The 20014-nt window shown below is 32.0% G+C and overlaps 2 protein-coding genes across 2 annotated transcripts; one reads left to right on the top strand and one right to left on the bottom strand.

The window, feature by feature from the left end:
* Positions 1 to 5448: 5448 nt before the first annotated feature.
* Positions 5449 to 11883, top strand: LOC132054537 (probable serine/threonine-protein kinase At1g09600). Its single transcript, XM_059446522.1, has 8 exons — positions 5449 to 6462; positions 7068 to 7352; positions 7740 to 8057; positions 8711 to 8938; positions 9465 to 9565; positions 9747 to 9849; positions 9952 to 10269; positions 11051 to 11883. The coding sequence occupies exons 1-8, from the start codon at positions 6049 to 6051 to the stop codon at positions 11201 to 11203; spliced, it is 1920 nt and encodes a 639-aa protein (XP_059302505.1). The 5' UTR covers positions 5449 to 6048; the 3' UTR covers positions 11204 to 11883.
* A 102-nt stretch (positions 11884 to 11985) lies between these two features.
* On the bottom strand, positions 11986 to 19757 carry LOC132053901 (2-alkenal reductase (NADP(+)-dependent)-like). The gene is made up of 6 exons (XM_059445994.1): positions 19742 to 19757; positions 16551 to 16771; positions 15476 to 15653; positions 13068 to 13234; positions 12891 to 12970; positions 11986 to 12386 (listed from the first exon to the last, which is right to left on the bottom strand). Exons 1-6 carry the CDS (start codon positions 19755 to 19757, stop codon positions 12002 to 12004), a joined length of 1047 nt encoding a protein of 348 aa, XP_059301977.1. The 3' UTR covers positions 11986 to 12001.
* Positions 19758 to 20014: the final 257 nt, after the last annotated feature.

The following is a 20014-nucleotide window of genomic DNA, read 5'->3' as shown; positions in this document are numbered from 1 at the left end:
AAATTGAACAAAGTACTATAAAATTTAGATGGTAAAAACTTAACCGTATCCGATATGTATCACAATCCACTGAATACATAATACATAACATACAGTCTTATTGCTAATTTATACGTAGTTAATTAATACATATTCTAACCTTAATTTTGATATAATCATAATAAAATAATATAATTGATGTAAACACCGAATACAGATAAGTTTTCGTTTTTTTTTTAATTAAGTCTTACGTTCAAGCAATAATTGGTCCAAATTAAGTTATTGTGAGTCAAGAAAATTATTTAATTATTTAATCTGATACATATGATTAATTTCACTAAGGATTCAACTGCTCTTTGTTGGGCGTATTCATTGATCACATAATGAGCACAGTTCACTAACCCAAGGTGCATTTTACACGTTACTTTTTATTTCTATTTTTACGTAAGTGATGTGTCAAGTCAAATCCAAGGCAAGTAAATTTAATGTGTAAATTTTGCAATGGAGTAACAAGCTGCTCCCCATCCATTTTTACTTGTCCACTATGCTAAAAATAAATATTTACTTTTATTTGTCCAATTTAAAAAAATTAAGATAGAATTTATCACTTAGTTTTTAATTTACCCTCATTATTAACGATAATGATTTCCTGATGCATTTCCCTAAACATTGAATTTATTGTACTCAAAGGATGATATAGTAAACTTGTTATTTTATTTATTGCTTCTTAAGGGGTGTGCCAAGTCAATACTGGACAAGTAAAAATGATCGGATAAGTAAATCCAAAATCACATGGTAGGTCAATCAGAGCATAAGTAGTAGCCCCTCAAATTCATAATAAGTGTCCATTTAGCCTTTTTATTTTAGTTCAAAATAAGTGTCCACCTATATAATCATGAAGAAATTAATAATTTACTTTCAAATTTACCCCTATTTACATAAGTGAGTTTTTGCGTAATCAATGTAATGGGAAGAGTTTATGCCTACGAGATAGTACAGCATATAGCTATATTTTCAACAACTATAACAAATTAATAGGTGTAATCAGGAGCGGAGGGAGGAAGGATCAAGGATTCGGATATTTTAAGATTAAAATTTATATTATTGAAAGGTATATATGATTAAAATTGTATTTTATATATATATATATATATATATATATATATATATATATATATATATATATATATATATATATATATATACAACACTAAAGGAGCCAATGTAATGAAGGGAAAGAGTTCATGCCTACGAGATAGTACAGCATATAGCTATATTTTCAACAACTATAACAAATTAATAGGTGTAATCATTTATGTGTATGTAGTTGTGTTTGGAAATTTATATATGATTATATAATATATATATATATATATATATATATATATATATATATATATATATATATATTCAAAACACGATTAATATAACATTATATTTGTCATCCACGAAGTTAAAGTGCAAATCAGTATCTAAAACTTTATTATATTAATGTTTGCTACGAATACAAAAAATGCCAAATTTATTAATATTTTTTATAAGAAATGGGAATGCAGAATTTGTTAAAAATAGCTCCGCAAAAATAATATTCCTCTCTATTGAGTGATAAAACAATAGCTAATTTATTTAAAAGCATTAATTGATACTTTCAATTTTAATTCGATTAATTTAAAGGTGTAAAATACTTATTATTTTTATCAAATTTTGATTTGGATAATTCTAATTCAAATTATTAAATTAATTTTACACGTTTAAAACTCAAACAAAGTAGAAATTGATTTTCTATTTAAATGAAGAAATACTATTTTTTTAATTTTTGGTAAATATTCTCTATTTTAGCTCATTACTTGTCATGTTGTCTTTTGCATGATTTTTTTAAGAAAACGTCGATTAGAATTATAATTTGACTAATTTACCTTATTCATTATTTGATCTCCATTTGATATATTTTGTTTTTCGACATTAATCTCTTTTCACGGAATCTTTTTGTCTCCGTAGCATCAGAATAAAAATCGACATCAATGTGTTTTGTTAATTAAAGTTCTTCTATCTTATTTTAAAATATAAATATTTTAAGCAATAGTTATTTATTTTGAGCCATATCATTTCTTTGCCGGCTAACAGCCGCAATAAATGACTTCCGTTGAATAGCACAACCGCAACATGATATTCCCCCGAAAAAGTAATATCTGGTGAGTGGATCGTTATCAAGGTCACCGCCTAATATCAAAATTGGATTTGATCCTCCAAAACACAAATTGTATGGCTTCCTCTTGATTATCACTTACTCCCCATGCTTTTTTTAATGGATTGATACTAACACGTACGAGCAATACGGTCGGTGAATACCATTGCATACATCAAACTTGACGAGAGGAATAAGGAATCTTGACCATTCTCTCTTTTTTCCTCCGAATATTGTTGTAGGACAATTTTTTACCGGGGAGAGGTGTGCTAACCCACTTAGCATTCTTTTTGAAGCGCTCTAGTACAATTCTGTGCACTTTCTTGTGACAAATAAAGCTTTCTTTCATATATATATATATATATATATACCCAAGTCTTTCATTGCAAAGACTTACTCGATCGTTAATATAACTCGACCGGAAGCATTCTTGCCTTTTTCCTTGAAGCCCTCAGGTTGTTCCATATAAATCTCCTCTTAAATCATTATATTAGTGTTCGATCTCCAAATCGAGACTAGCTCAAACCAAGCTGTTTTTTTTGACAGGAGAAAATATTTCGTTTTTTAATATGGGGTTGACCAAATCCCTTTTTTTTTTTTTTGTTTTTTTTAATTTTAACACCCATTTTTGTTAATATACCCTTAGGCAATTTCACCAACTCATAAGTATGGTTCTCGTACGAGAGATTTGGAGATGGTGGGTTCCACTTTCTTTCTCATCTTTGACCTTTTTATTTTTACTCATTGGTGAATGTTGTTTAGTAGTGGGTGCTCATCCACTTTTTTTTTGGACATTATTAGTTTGAACATTTTTGGCATCGCATATAATATATACAATATTTGTTTGAGAACTTGATCAAGATTAATATATCTTCTCCGCTTTGTTAATATCTTGTGTTTGATCCTCCATGAAGATAACATCACGACTATGAGCTTATTATATTGGATAGTGTAACCAAACTCATCGAATACAAAGTTTACGTTAATTTTGACCTCTCTTTTTTTTTCAAAAAAGCTTTGCAACCAAACACTTTCAAGTGGTCATAGGAAACATCTTGCCATACCTTTTTGGAACATCATTGCTTGATTTTGTTAATATGGGGTCGAAGAAAGCAAACATCTAACTCTTTCCATCAAGGTCTGTTCATCTCTCTGCTAAACCATTGGAGAAGGTGGGTTCCACTTTTTTTTTTTAATATTAGTTGGTACCTTTTTTTTTTTTTAATATTGGACACCCAACACTTGGTCTTTAGTCTTTTTTAATATTGGTTGAGCAATCATTAATATGTACCACCCACACTTGTTTTTTTAATGCTATTTTTCATACTCAAGCAATGTCTTCTTGTTTAGATGAGACTTGAAAGAAACTCTATTTTGTTTTTTTTTTTGGACTTTTCTAATTAGTTTCGAAATTTGACAATAATTTCTTTTTGGCCAGAACATTTAGTCCTTTCTATATATGGCTAAGCCTCTTATGCCATGCGTTAAAAGCTACGCAACCGCATTCACCATATCAACACGAGAGGCCGTAGTCAGATAGACCACGACGTTTTTCGTTTCGAGCCACAATCAGCGGAACCTTTATTAAGCTTCCACTTTAGTGTTTTACCGAGCATATCCCTCATCATCCAAAACAAGTTTACACTTTTTTTTACTTGTTTAAAAAGTTTAGTTTATACTTTTTTTTTGACATTGTTTGTTTTTAATATGGGATTCCAAACTTTTTTTTTATAGGATGAGAAAAATTCCTTGTTAATATGAGATGCGGCACCGCACACAACCCATTTTTGACTCATCACAAGCAATATTTATTTCAAGGATAGTGAGTTTGGAGATGGTGGGCAACACGATTGCCATCTTCTTTCTTTTCCTCCTTATCTCTATTCTTTTTTATTGGTTGGTGCCCTTTTTTTGATAGCACTTTTTAATATTGGGTGGATGTGATGTTCTTTATTTTGAGAACCACGATTCTTGCCTCTTGGTGTTAATATGGGGACCTTGAGATTTTTTTTTTTTTTTTTAATGCTAACGCTCTTGGCAAGATCCGAGGTCACACCATCCGGAGAATTTGATAATGAAGTTCTAATAATTTCCCAAAAGGGGAACCAAGTAGAAACAAGCCTTGAATTTCTTTGTCAAAGTTAATGCCCATCAGATAAGCTTTATTATATTAGTGTTATTCGGATGATACAAAGTTGCGGAACCTTTTTTTAAACCCAAATTTTGTTTATCAAAAACATCTTGTTTTTTTTTGCATACAAATGGTGCTCCCATGTCCGAGCATGTGTTTAATATAGGACACATTATCGTTTTTATATAAACTTGATTTTGTTAATATGCAACAAATTCCACTCTTCATTTTATTATCGTGCTTTTTATTTGGAGAGTTCATGAAAATTCTTGACATAGAGCAAATCTTCCATTTTGTCCTTCCAAATGGCATAATTTACGCCACTCAAAGTAATCATTCTACTAGTGTTGGCTTCCATTTTTTCACAAATACAAATGCTATTTTATTGAAGACCAAAGTAATTAACACGATGTTTTTTAATATTGGTTGGTGTTCGATTTTTTTTGGGAATAAAATTGGCAAAAATAATATTGGTATTAATGATAAACGCGGAACACTAATTTATGGTTAAATTAGCAAGAATAAAATGCAAAGAATAATGACACCAAAGTTTTACGTGTGTAAACCAATATATATATATATAATATATATATATATATATATATATATATATATACCCACTACACCCACAAAAGAAAAACACTCTTTTGATTTTTCCCACCTTACTACAATATCACTCACATATTTTTCTTTGAACGATTTTCTTACAATCTATGGTATACCTCACTTTGCTCTAAGTCGGATGTCATCCACGAGATTTTTTTTAAAGTGTCCTTTCCAAATGAAGCTTAGAACTCGAGAGAAACGCGCGTGAAATTCAGTTTGTCTATGCGTTGCACAGCAAATTCAAACAACCATGGTGCCTCTTTCTGCAACTGCTATTTGTATAATATTTCTATACAGAAATGGGAATGCAGAATTACATAAAGAGACCAAAGGTGAAGCAAAAACTCAAACAAGGAAAAAATGAAAAAAGGGTGACATTTCTTCTTTTATTTCATCAAAAAAGAAGAAGAAGAAAAAAACTTAAAAACCTATGGCTATACGTTTTTGTAGGTCTTCCCAACACGCTGGATTACTCTACTATTTTCTTGAATAATAATCTCAAGTACCCAAAATATAGTGAGGTAAAAATAAAGTCTTTTTCTTATTTTATGACAAAAAATTATTTTTTCTTGATAAAGCAAAATAATGGCAAGTAATAAAACAGTTGAATTTCCTGGAAAAAATAAAACTTTTTTCGAAGCCCAGAATACCCTCATTAGGTACCCCTTGACCAGCATTCCTGCATTAATCCAACGTAGCATAACAATTTACATACATATTTATGATTACATTGTGTATGTTGGAATCTTGAATTTTGTGTTTGGCTGCAATGCTGGATGTCTGGTCTTGGTTTTTGACTTTTTAATCTTTTTAAGGTCTGTCTCAAATCATTTTAGTTATGTACTAATTTCAAGAAGGACATATGATATGTCCTGAGGCCTGAGGGTCCTGGAAATTGGTTCAAATTTCTTTCAATCTTTGATTTGTCTTTGTTGGCATTCTTGAATGCCTTGAAATTGTGATCAAAGGTGCATTGATTGTCAAGAGGGATTTTGAGGCCTGTCTAAGTTGGTAAAATGGAAAGAGAAAACTGGAAGATCAAGAATCTCTTATGAAAAACTTTCCATTTTGGTTAGCTGAATATGATACTAGTGAAAGATATTGTGGAAAGCTTGGCTCTTTGGTGGCTGATTATTAGGGGGCTTAAATGCATCTGTTTGACAGAATAAATTGTTGCAGACTTATGGGCTGCATTTGTTCAAAAGGTTCTTCCAATGATGATAATGTTGTTGAAGATAAAAAGGAAAAAGAAATACAAGTTGATAAATCTTCTGTACAGTTGGTTGCTCCATCAGTAAGAGAAGAGATTAAAGAAATAGTTGAACCCAATGTTGTTTCAACAAAAGTTGATGATAATGAGGAAACTAGAGGCCGTTTCAAGAGGCAATCGACGATAGATTTTGGACTGATACGATCAAGGTCTCGGGTTGTAAACATGCCTCACGGTGTAAAGGGCGAGCTGAGTGCTGCAGGTTGGCCGTTATGGCTAAGTTCAGTTGCACAAGAGGCTATTCAAGGGTGGGTTCCTCGAAGTGCAGAATCATTTGAAAAATTGAACAAAGTCAGTTCTACATTATCTTTAACTTGCAACATTTACTGCTTTCTGAGTTTCATTACAATGACTTTGTACTTTTCACATGACACATGACTAAACGAAATTATCCACCTAAGGAAGATTATCATATTGATAAATTGAACCTTATTGATGTGTGCAATATTGTTTCACATCCCACTGTTTCCTTGTCCTCTGATTGTGTTAGTAACCAAATTTTCAAGATATTTTTGTTACACTTGGTCTCAATGTGTCAATCCATCAAACGACAATATATAGAAATGGCATCAAAGTGTTCCTTACTCATAGAAGATTTCTTCTCACTTCTTTTTGTTGCTTTCAATTTCTAAACATGTGAAAAATGCGTTTTCAACTTTAATTACGGATGTAGTTATATACATATGTGATAACTTGAGAAAACATAAGTAAAGTATGTTCTATCAATACTCTGACTTTGCTTGGATACATAACTTTTTGTTGGTGTCAGCTTGATTCAAGGTAATCTGGAAATAAGATTACGAATTATTGAAAAAATGATGATTCTGTTCCAGTTTTTTAGCTAACTCTCAATTTTTGGAACTGTAATAGCTCCTGATGTTTATTGTCCAATGCAGATTGGTCAAGGAACGTATAGTAATGTTTACAAGGCACGTGACCTTAAAACCGACAAAATTGTTGCAATGAAGAAAGTAAAATTTGTCAATATGGATCCGGAGAGTGTTCGCTTTATGGCAAGAGAGATTTGTATTTTGCGTAGATTGGACCACCCAAATGTAATGAAACTTGAGGCTTTGGTCACATCTAGGATTTCAGGCAGCTTATATCTTGTATTTGAATACATGGAGCACGATCTTGCTGGACTTGCAGCAGCACCTGGGATCAAGTTCACTGAACCACAGGTATTTCTCTTTTTGTTTGATAAATCCCAGGGAGTTCATTATGTAGAACATGATTGACCTCAACTCGGTCCAAGACAAAATCATCTTTTATCGGAAAAAATTGAACATAAATCTGTAAGAGTCATCTCAATGTCAAGTCCCATTCAAATTCCTTGTTAAAGTTAGAGAGCGTCGTGATGCAAGTGAAAAATGATTTTCGTACAAGTTGAAAAGTAAAATAAAATGGAAATATTCTAATGGAATTAAGTAGGTGCATTTTTGTTAAAAAGTAGTTGCACGTTCTTTATATCCTTATGTTGCACAATTCGAATTGTATTTCAGATAAAATGTTATATGCAACAACTGCTCTTTATATCCTTATGTTGCACAATTCGAATTGTATTTCAGATAAAATGTTATATGCAACAACTGCTTCAAGGACTCGAACACTGTCATAGTCAGGGTGTACTTCATCGAGACATTAAGGGTTCAAATCTTCTAATTGGTGATAATGGTATTCTAAAGATCGGAGACTTTGGTCTGGCCACCTCTTTTAAGCCCAACCAAAAGCAGCCATTAACAAGTCGTGTAGTAACTCTGTGGTATAGGGCTCCTGAGCTTTTGCTTGGTGCAACAGAATATGGAGTGGCCATTGATATGTGGAGTGCTGGCTGCATCCTTGCTGAATTATTTTATGGAAAGCCTATCATGCCTGGAAGAACAGAGGTACTCCCATTTGGGGCTTAAATTCACTCCTTGATCTCTACTTTCTAGATTATTTTGCAGTTTCCTCCCTGCTGACAATCTTTTCTGGAAGAGTTTTTGGTGATTTTCCTATCAACAAAACGACAAAGAGTTCAAAGCTATCTTCTTCATTTTAGAGATAATTACAGTTCCATGCCTTTCGCGGATCTAATTTACAAAATAGCTAGCAAATTTTAACTATAAATATACATATAATATATACATGTAATATACATACAATAACGTAATCTACATCAATATACATAATCAGTGTATATATTTTGTATATTCTGGCTAGGCCATAATGAAATTTGGCCTATGGGTCAAAAATGAAAAAAGCCCTTCATTTTATCCCGAGTTAGTTGTAGCCTTTTGATGTATCACATTCTGAGCACTACCATTTTTATTGAACAGATCATATCAGCAATTTTTGAATTGTCGATTCTTTCTACTTATAGGAAGACCAAAGGGATTTCCAGAGGGGTTTATTTTTTGTCTTATTAACTCTCTGCAACCAATGTATAATCATCAAGCACTAAATCCCCTATCCATTTGTGACATTTGTTTATCTTATTACGAATTAGCACCTGTTTCTTCATGCATTTATTAACTGAGAGAGTTGAAACAACTACAAGGTGGAGCAAATGCATAAAATATTCAAGCTTTGTGGTTCGCCTTCTGAGGAGTACTGGAGAAAATCAAAACTTCCACATGCTACTAGTTTTAAGCAACAGAATCCATATAAGCGCTGTATCGCTGATACATTCAAGGACTTGCCTCCGACAGCTTTGGCCCTTGTTGACGTCCTACTTTCAATAGAACCAGAAAAGCGCGGTACTGCTTCTTCTGCACTCAATAATGAGGTAATATCTACAACTCGCCTCTCCTTTACATAAAGTAGTGGGTGCCGCAAATAGATTATCACTGATTTCAAGAAGCTAACTCTTTTAGCAGTATGGTGTGGAGTATTAGGCAGCTAAAGAGAGAATGAATTAACATGTCATTGTTTGTTGTCAAGCCATGCATTTTGTGATGATCTTATGTGGCTCGGCTTTCTTGTTTGATGTTAAAAATCCAAGAGAAAAGCTCTTCATCTGGTCAATCCTTTTGTGAAGCATCTAAAGTTGCATTCTGTAGAAGCAATTTCATTCAAAAAAAAATAACATCAACACTAGTGCTAGCATGATATTATTTGTTTGCCAAGCTATGCATTTTGCAATGACCTTATGTGGCCTGCCACTGCCAAGTGATGATAAGAGGCAACTCCGTTGTTTTGTTTTTTGTTTTGAGAAATCATTTGTTCAATCTATTAAAATATGTTGTTCATCTCTATAATTTCACAACCAAAAGAAATGCTTTATATCTTTCTTTTGGGTTTTCACTTTTCAGTTCTTCAAAGCGAAGCCCCTGCCTTGTGATCCATATAGTTTACCAAAGTATCCTCCAAGCAAGGAATATGATGCTAAGGTTCGAGATCACGAAGCAAAAAGGTACACCACGTTAGTTGCATATATATTCATTTTTACTGCTCAGTAATGTTTTCTGAATCCAGCATATGCTATTTATATGTCACATTAATATATTCAGTATAACTCCTTTCATCTTCTTCTACTTGTATCAAACTTTCCTGTTCTTTGATATAGTCTCACAATTACGTTATCTTAATCACAGGCGAAAGGCTGAGACTGGAAAAGGACATGGAGGCGAAGCAACTAAGAAGTCACCAAAACAATCAAAGGAAGAACCTACAACAGAATTCGATACTCACGGACAGGTTTTATTTTCTTCTAGTTGTCCAAGACTTTTACTGACTCGTTACATTTCTTGCTAAAGATCCCTATTGTTTGTACCAATGTCTAAATGATATAATTTGCAGGGACAGCCTAGCAAAAACATCAGTGTGAAATACAATCCTCTCGAGGACAATAGAGCTGGTTTCTCCATAGAGCCACCAGCATTAAGATACAGGAACGGACTCACTCATTCTAATTCAGTGGTCCATCCTAATACAGCTGGTTACACGTGGTCTAACAAAGCAAAGGAGGATTCAAGTGCAATCAATGAACGGGCATATCCCACTTCCCAACATGGTGTAGAGCTTCTAAGACAGGGTTCTCACAAGTCTCGAGCTGCAGGAGAGTTTTCAAACATTCACACAAGGAGAGATGATAGGTCCTCTTATGGAGATTCCACGGTGTGTTCCCAAAATTTCTAGTTTCCTTTTTGTCTATTCAAACATCAGCCAACTCATCTGACAGACACAATCACACACACGTGTTTTGGTTTACGCTTTCTGTAGTATTTTTAAAAAAACACACACACGTCTAATAATCAAATTTTGAGTAAATTGATTCATTTTGCAGCGGCAAAAAATGTAACTGATCCCACACAACACACACAAGCAGAGATATAGGATGTTCTGAGGACTAATGATTAAGGGTGTGTTTGGTATGAAGGAAAGTGTTTTCCAAGAAAATAAGTGGGTTTTACGAATTATTTTCTTGTTTTCGGTACATAAGCAAAAGATATAATCCTAAAAGCATCTATATATAATATAGACAAATACTGTGGGAAGGGGTGGGGGGGGGGATGAGGATGAGGTGTGTTGGAGGGCGGTGAGAACACGATCAATGTGGAATGCCACTTGTGGAACTTGTTTTTCCTACCACTAGGAAGTCATTTTCCTTATTTTTAAGGAACTTGTTTTCCTAGAGAAAATGTTTTCCAAATATTTTGACCAACTGAACATGGGAAAATTGGAAAATGTGTTCGAGAAAATATTTTCTTCCATACCGAACACACCCTAAGTCATCCAGTATACACTGCAGTTGAGCTGCAGAGTTAGCTTAGGATAATTTGAAAAGAAATTTTGATCTAATAACTAACCTCCTGTTTTCCCATGTGCTATTTTGACATTTCGAAACGTTTCTCCTGCTTTTTGAGCTTTCTTGAGTTTGACTTGCCCCTCGTTTCAGGTTTATCTGCCAAAGAGAAACAGACTCCTTCACTCTGGACCACTAGTGCCAGCAGGGGGAAGTATGGAAGACATGTTAAAGGAACATGATAGACAAATTCAAGAAGCAGTTAGGAAAGCACGTCAAGACAAGACAAGGACCAAAGAGAACTGATAATTGCTCTCTTCTGGCGGAAGGATACTCGTATAATTTCACTCTTTCTGCACATGAAATCCACATTTGTACAGGGCCTAAGAGGAGATATATCTATTATCCATTTGAGGAGTAAGGTTATTTTCATTTAGTGACTTATACCTTTGAAGGTGGGAAATTTGCTTTGTATAGTTTGAGGAATTTGTTATGTTCACAATGTAAATCCATTTCTTCTTTAATATCTAGAAAACTGAAATTCACTAGTTGGTTCTGCATAGTTTTAGAGGGGAACTAAATCCTTTTGTAATTTATTCAGGGGATTGATTGAAAATCTGTAGTTGAACTACAATTGTCCGATTACTCTACTTCAGAAGTTAAAGAAGTCCATTTTTTGTTTTTGCCTTAAGCAAATCAGGCCAAGTTGAAGATTCTGCAATGCAAATCAGTCTAAAACTCATATGCATCTCTTGCAAGAACAATTCAAGTAAATATTTCATTTATTCGTTCTTTTATCCACTTCCTATATTGAAGAACAAAATACAACAGAACCATGAAGAGTTGGAGCTTCCACATCTCCACTTGTCAAGCACAATTCCCCTTTTTCTTCTCTCTAGCTAACTACATTAAGAGGCGGAGCCAGAATTTTTAATTTGTGGATTCTGAATCACAATGTTTTGCTTATTGGGATATGGATAAATTATTTATACATATTAAATAATTTTTTAAAATTCAAATACAGGTTTTGAGCCAAAGCTATTGGGTCCTCCCGAACCCGTAACCACAATTCTGGCTCAATCCCTGACTGCATTAATTAATATACTATTCGTCTGCAACAATTTTGACTACTGCCTTTCCAATGTTTTTCCCATGAAAGATTCCAGTAAAAGCAGCAGGTGCACTTTCAAGGCCTTTAGCAATATCTTGGAAATAGACAATCTTGTTGTCCCTTATAAGTGGAATGGCCCACTCAAGGTATTGAGGATAGAGTTTCCAATAATTAGTATTAGCAGAAAATCCTTCCATTCTTATGCATTTTGTGATAAGGTGGAAGAGGTTTTGAATACCATATTTCTCCTTGAGTCCATACTGTGAAATCATTCCACAAACTGCAATTCTACCATGGCTCTTCATGTGTAAAATCACCTCATCTAGCATTGCACCTCCAACATTCTCAAAGTATACATCTATACCATTTGGACAAACCCTACAAAACATGGGCATGGGCAAGTTACATATTTAGCCGGTCGGTCGAAAATAGTAACACCTGCCAGCCAAATATATAAAACATATACTCTATAATATATAAAATATGTATATTTTACATTGATATACAAAAAATATATGTTTTTGGTCTATTATTTTGGTGGGTGGATATGTAGTGTAAAAATCCCAAAAACATATGTAGGAGGATAACAAGAGAATTTAATTAGATAGGCATATAAAGATAGAATACTCTCACTGTTCCATTTTTCGTGACACTCTTTCCTTTTTAGTCTTTAAAACAAGGCACATTTCTAATAATTCAACTTTAAGCTTTTAATTTACCCTAAAAGACATGATATTTTAGGACTACAAGTAATCCCAAAAATCTTTCTTTATTTCTTACTACGAATGTACTTAAATGTAACACCTTCACGTAAAATGAAAAGAAGGAAGTAATTTCCTACTGATAAGTGAAGCATAGGAGAGTAGTATATCAAATTAGTACCTTTTCAAGGCTTCACCTAAATCTTCCTTCTTATAGTTAAAAGCATCATCAAATCCAAGTTTGTTTTTCAAGAGATCAACCTGTACATGCATTTATAATTAATTCGTATTGGTGTGAGGAGGATTTCTTGAATTAATTTATTAAAGGAAAAAATAATTACTGCAAATTTCCCTTTACCTTCTCATCAGTACTTGTACTCCCAACAACATAACAGTTCATCATTTTTGCAAATTGTCCAGCAAGTAGACCAACACCTCCTGCTGCTGTAGATTTATATACTACTTCTCCTGCCTTGACTGAGGACATGTTGTTAATACCAAAATAAGCTGTAAGTCCAACCATTCCTGCATGTTTAAAAAGTCAAATCAAATGTATTACTCCCTCCAATTTATTTTATGTGTCTTAAGAGCCTATTTGGCCAATCTGCTCAAAACTGCTTATTTGGAGAAACATTTTTATTAAAATAACTTTTCAGAAAAGTACTTTTAGAGAAAAATAGTTTGTGTTTGGATAATTCATTTGAAAAGTGCTTTTGAGTATTTTTGATAAGCAAATTGTGTTTGACTAATATTTTTTAAAAAGTGTTTTTGAGTGTCAAATTACAAAAAAGGACAAGTATATTAAAATTATTTTATAGAGAAAAACTCTTTTAAATATCTATTATGAAAGGCTTTAATTAAAGTTTGTACTTTTATTTAACTAAATAAGAAAATACATATTAAATTTTCAATCCATATAATAAATAGATAAATAAAAAATATATTAAATATTAATATAATATTAACATGATTATTCAAATATACAAAAAAAATATCAAGCAAAATAATTTTATATGAAATGCATGATTAAAAAATCAGAAGGATATGAGTTGCTATACGTAGTAACAAAACGAGTTGTTTTAGAATTTAAAATTAATGAATTAACGAGGGATATACTTGAAAAATGTGTATTTATGATAGGGATATTTTTATCTTGACAAAAAAATTCTGCTTTTGCTTTTTTTGAAGAAGCAGAAACTTTTAGTTTCTTCCGGACAGCAGAAAAACTATTTCTGCTGCTCTTGGAAAACACTTTTTTTGCGGGTCAAAAACCTCAAATCTAAGAAAAAAGTGCTTTTGGAGGAAAAAAAGTGTTCCTAGCCTGAAAAAAACTTGGCCAAACAGTTATTTGATTGGACACGGAGTATAAGAAAATAAAACTTTTAAATCTTATGATCTTAAATAAAAAATAGTGAATGTACCAAAATGCTTTTTGAATCTTGTGGTCTTAAACATGCCATAAAATGCCAGTAACATTTAAGATCGTTTCTAAATATAGATTTTTTTTTAAACTAACTTAAAAAAAATAAGACAACATAAATTACCCCCCAACTTTGCCTTAAAATCAAACTCCTCCCTCAAATTTGAATAATTGTTATTCTCCCCCCTTTATCTTAATTGGCTTTTTGAAATTCCTATTTTACCCTTACATTATCAACTTGTCTTTTTTTACTTCTTTAAATCATGATTTTTTTTAATCTCTTTAATCTACGTAACAAATTTCCTATAAAATAAATAAATATTATTTTCAAGATGGAAAAAGAAAAGTGAGAAATACTAGTTGAGTATATAACTTAATGTTGTTCTATAATGAAATAAGTGAGAGGAATAAGAATATATTTTGATGTAATAATAATATAAAATAATTAATAAAAAAATAGAAGTATCTTCTATAACAAATTCTTGAAAGATTATATTATTAATGGATTTTAAATTATAGTTTAAAATATTTCATTAATGACAACCAAAACTCATTTATATATTGACAACAGAGAATTAGAGAGAAGTGAAACTTAACTATAACCCCCCCCCCCCCCTCCCCCCAAACACACAGAGAGATATGTAAAAATAACGGTAATATGTGTGTGTACACTTAATGCATGTAATATTAAAATATCAATCATAAAAAGTAATATTTGATTTCGTGATAACTTCATAAATTAATTATTCTACTTATAATATGCTTTAAAATAAAAAAGTATAAATACTCAGGTTAAAAAAATAAATTTTATATAATATAAAAAGGTATCACATAGATGGAGCAGTGGCGGGGCTAGAAATTTTGTCAAGGGTGTTCGAATTCATATAATCTATATATTAAGGGTGTTGATATGTAATATATACGTAATACGTAATAATTGACATGTCTACACGGTATAATTTTCAACGAAGGGTGTTCGCTTGAACACCCTTCTTAAAACTTCGCCGAGATGGAGGATTAAAAATGCCAAGGGTAAACTAGACATTGCCTAGAATAAAGGGAAGATAATGTCTAGTGTTCATAATTGAGGGAGGAATCTAATTTTTAAAGCAAAGTTAGGGGAGATAATGTCTAGTGTTCATAATTGAGGGAGGAATCTAATTTTTAAAGCAAAGTTAGGGGATGAAAATGATTTTCACCCTAAATTAAAACAGGAGGGATTATCTTTTTTTTCTTCTTTTTTTTTTTTTTTTTTTTTTTTTTGGGAAATATTCTTTTCCTTTTGTACTCTTTAGCAACATCTTTTTTTGGTTGTGAAGGTTCCATATAGTTAGATTAGGCAGTACCTAGAATTCCGACATAATATGATAAAGGGACGTCCGTATATTTGATTGTAAATAAAACTTTTGGATTTTCAATCATACTATATTCTTCCCATCCAACGACACCCCAAACGTAATTTCCCTCTTCAAAATCTGGAATAGTAGATTTGATTACTTTTGCCACGCCAAAACCCTCAATAACCTGCCAAAATATTATGGAAAACAAAAATAGTCATATGTACATAAATATATACCAAAAAGAATATGTAAGGTGGAAAATAAAAATAGTCATATGTACATAAATATATACCAAAAAGAATATGTAAGGTGATAGTGATAAAAGAATGGACCTTGGCTTAACTGTTTCTTAGTTTTGAAGATTTTGCTTTAATGAATAATATTGAAATGTCTAATCCTTTAGATATTTCTTTGAGACAAAAGAAACAGTTTATATTATCTTCTTGTCAGTGTGACAATATGGAGTAAGGAAAAATCCGAGTTACTGCTGCAACAGTATAGCATACGTGCATTAGTAACCTTCGTTTCAACTTGATTGTCTTAGTTTAATTAGGCATAAAATTTAAAAAATAAAGATTTTTTTTTTTAATTTCGTGATATTAAACTAAAGATGTGTAATGTATCAAAATGCCTTTTGAATCTTGTAATCTTAAATATGCCATGTAGGATATTGGGTGTAGAGAGTTACTCCCTCCATCAACCAATTAATTTTTCTTTGACCGAAGTTTCTTTATATGCTTTTTAAATATTTCAAGTTGTTACTTATTGTGATTTATAGTACTTTTTACGTACGTAATTTCTAAATATATAAATTTTATTTCAAAAACTTAAAGCTTCTATGTTTGAATACATAGTTAAAGTTTATAAGTTTGAATCCCGAAATTCCAACTGTGCTACATAAATTAGGACAAGGGAGTACAACCAAATATAGAAAGTGACATTATCTTTTAAACAAACTAAAAAATAAAGTATAGACAAATAAATTGAAAGGGCGGCAGTAATTTTCTTTTTCTTCTTAAATTCTGTGTTCAATCTATATAGCGATCGAGAGATTAGTAAGCAGTACAGTGTGAAAACTCACAGATCCGAGGTTGAATGACTTAAGTAAGTCAATATTGTCTGAAAGATCATCAGCTGACAAGCGAAAGCGCAAAGCAGGATCACAAGCCAAGTAAATGTTCTTAAGAAAAACAGCATTACTTCCATGTGGAATGTGTGAACTAGTGTATGACATTTTCAACTCAAAATCATCTTCACTTGGGTTTCCCTCCACATAACTTTTCAACAAGACTTGCTTGTTTGCTAATAAGACAGCATCCATTTTCTCCTCTTCTTTAGTATATATAGCGATTAGAAAAACCTCCGTTTCTAATAGCTAGTGTGATGCTGTGTGGAGAATGAAGATGAAAGCTAGCTATGTGAGTGAGAACGCAAGAATAAATGATTGAAGTTTGAAGCAGTAGTACTCAAGATGATTATATATAGGCGTAGGCAGATGTGGGACCTAAGAAAAAAGCCAAAAAGAGAAGTACTAGTAGATAATATCGGAGAAAGGGAAGCGATGTGGGCGCGGGATGTAAATAGATCGGGTTGGTTCGGGTTTTTTAAAGACCAAACCAAATCAAATTAATTATATCGGGTTTTTAAATTTATAAATTAAATCAAACCAATAAAAATCGGGTTTTTCAACCTCGAATTTTTCTTGATTTTTATTCTTCTGCTTTTTTCCGATAAAGTGTCATACAAAACATATAACTTGTCTTCAAATATTTCTTTAGTCCTAGTAAGATACAACTATCTAATTAAGATATTTATTAAGAAAATAACACAAAACGTAAGATGAGAAATGAAATTGTACTAAAATATTCAACGAAAAAAATTAATGAAATTGCATAAAATAAAATAATCATAATTTAAAAGTACTAAGTCATGCTACAATAAATACGGCTAATTTATAAGGCATGTAGAAAATGATCATAATCTAAAAGTATTAAGTCATACTAAAATAAGTGTCATGCTAATAAGTATTAATTACATGACTAGATATTAAAGAAAAAAAAAAATAAGTTATGTATTTTTATTTTCTAAACTAATATAAAACTAAAGAATAGATATCAACATTATTGTCATTCCAGTGTTAGATATGAATTAATTTTGTTAGCATTAGTATTAATCTGATTTTTTGTTGAGTTTTATTTTGAGTTACTAATATCATTGGGCTATAAAATTTATTGGACCATTCAAAATTCTAATTCCAAGCTTGAAATAATATGTTAAAAGATAAAAAAAAAACTATGAAAAAGTTAAAGAAACGTTTATAAATTACATTATAAATAAATATTTTTATATATAAAATATGTTTGAAATTTTATAAATGTAATGTTGAGTTGGTTTGATTCGGTTTGACTTTTTTTAGTTAAAACCAAACTAAACCAATAGTGTTCAGGTTTTTCTTTTTAAAACCAAATCAAGTCAAGCCAAAACACTAGTCAAGTTTTTTTCTCGATTTGGTTCAGATTATCAATTTGGTGCAATTTATCGGTTTGCTTTGTACACCCCTTATGGGCGCCTACTATTTTTAGTAGGAGTTGCATAGAGTGGCAACAAGTTGTGTAATTTGCATTTGGAATAGACAGGTTTTTGGGCTACTTCAATTATAAATAGAAGTACAGTCAAACCTTGTCTAAAATTTCATTATTGTTATATTGAGGCGTTAGTTATGCATGTATATCGTATACTGACATTTGATGTTTAGTCTCATTTAGCTATTATAAATAAAAGTACGCAAAAGTTACTTTTTTGTATTTTTTATTTTATGGACGAAAACATGATACTTGTTAATTTTAAAATATCAATTGATTTTTATAGTTCATTATTTAAAAATTGAAAAGCTTAATAAATTACCAATAAATTCATGACTAGTTGTACCGTACCGATAAAGAATAAAAATTTAAGGAACCATTAGAAATAAGAATCAGTAGAGTTTCAAAAAGAAAATGCTCTAAGCAAGGATTGAATCAAAATTTCACTTAAATTTATTTCCTTTACTTCTTTATCTATAAATAATGATATAATCTTCTGATTAAATGCAATGAGGTAGTATTCTTTTCATATTTTTTTTTTAAAACTCCTCTGATTCCTTTAACAGTGTCCTTATTGGATGTGCCTATGGGTGGCAAATGGGCGAGTCGAGTGGGATATGGGTCGGGTAGAAAATAGGTTAATAAAAAACGGATCAATTATCTAACCCGCTGATAAAAAATGGATTACACGTCGGATAATATGGATATTCATATTATCCATATTATCTAAAGCTACTTCAAAGTTATTGGCTTCGTCTAGCTAATATGGAAAAGATTAATTTACCTTCTTGTCCACAAATCCAATTCCTAGTACATAGTTGCAACTAGTGGGAAGAATAGAACTTTGAAACCTTCCAATGGCACGACCTCCAAGGAAACCTTTTTCTAAAAATACCCACCCAAGCCCCGTCATTCCCACCCCACCATCACCACCCACCACCCCCCACGCAAACCAAGCACCCACCCCACCCACTCCCCAACAAAATTTCACCCCCACCCTCGAACGCAATTCATCTTCACCTACCCCAACCATCCCAACCCGCGCTCCACCCAACCTCGCCAATCATCCCAAATTTTCTATTTCATATATTTTATTTTACTTTTATAAAAAAGTTATAAAAATGAAAAAAAATTTACCCCTAGCCCTATCCCCCCCCACCACCCATCCCATAAATTTGTATAAATTCTTAATCTTTATAAAAGAAATATATAAAGTAGAAAATTCGAGAGGGGATAGGGATGCGGGGGGTGGGGGTGGTGAAGAAAACCAAATAAATACTTTTTAGAGTGGGTGGGGTGTGTGGGGAGGGGTCGCAGGGCGGTGGGAGGTGTAAAAAAAAAAAATTTAAATTTTTTTGGAGGGGGTGTGTTTGAGGGAGGGTTGAGTGGTGTTGGGGTGGTTGGTGAAATGCCAAATGTGGGACTTATTTTTCCTAATTTTATTAAGAAAGTCATTTTCCTGATTTTTTTGGAATTTGTTTCCTAAAAAAAATATTTTGCAATTTTTTTTACCAAAGGAACATGAGAAAATTAGCATACTGAACACACCGCATATATTGTGAGTTTTATCCATATTATCTATTAAATTACCCATATTTTAAATGGATAATATGGTTTGACTCATATTGAACCCATTTTAAATGAGTTGGGTATCCAATCCATTTTAAATGAGTTGGGTCGGGCGAATAACCATATTTTTTACCCATTTTACTGCCCCTAGATGTGCCCAAAGATACAAAGAAACTTATCAGAGTGGTTGGCATCAACAAAATAGATTATTTGATCCACGTGGCCAAATTTGCACCATCATTTTACGTACCGACAGTTTTATCACAATTCCCCTATCATACATCAGACTAGGATGATCGAGTAGACAACATCCGTCTTTTATTGCATACAATAAACATGTCTATCTTTGGATGATTAATTCAAACTTTTGTCAGTACAAATTAAACCGCATGTT

The sequence above is a fragment of the Lycium ferocissimum genome, chromosome 4 (assembly GCF_029784015.1).
Source record: "Lycium ferocissimum isolate CSIRO_LF1 chromosome 4, AGI_CSIRO_Lferr_CH_V1, whole genome shotgun sequence".
Taxonomy (NCBI): Eukaryota; Viridiplantae; Streptophyta; class Magnoliopsida; order Solanales; family Solanaceae; genus Lycium; species Lycium ferocissimum.
Note: the sequence above shows the minus strand (reverse complement) of the source record. Positions and strands in the feature narration are given on the sequence as shown.

Coding starts and splice junctions, on each gene's coding strand:
- LOC132054537 (XM_059446522.1), top strand. CDS start 6,049: ATGCATCTGTTTGACAGAATAAATTGTTGCAGACTTATGGGCTGCATT. Junction 6,463..7,067: donor CATTTGAAAAATTGAACAAA/GTCAGTTCTACA, acceptor TGTCCAATGCAG/ATTGGTCAAGGAACGTATAG. Junction 8,939..9,464: donor CTTCTGCACTCAATAATGAG/GTAATATCTACA, acceptor TTCACTTTTCAG/TTCTTCAAAGCGAAGCCCCT.
- LOC132053901 (XM_059445994.1), bottom strand. Junction 13,235..15,475: donor ATATTATGTCGGAATTCTAG/GTACTGCCTAAT, acceptor TTAAACATGCAG/GAATGGTTGGACTTACAGCT. Junction 12,387..12,890: donor TTAGGTGAAGCCTTGAAAAG/GTACTAATTTGA, acceptor CATGTTTTGTAG/GGTTTGTCCAAATGGTATAG.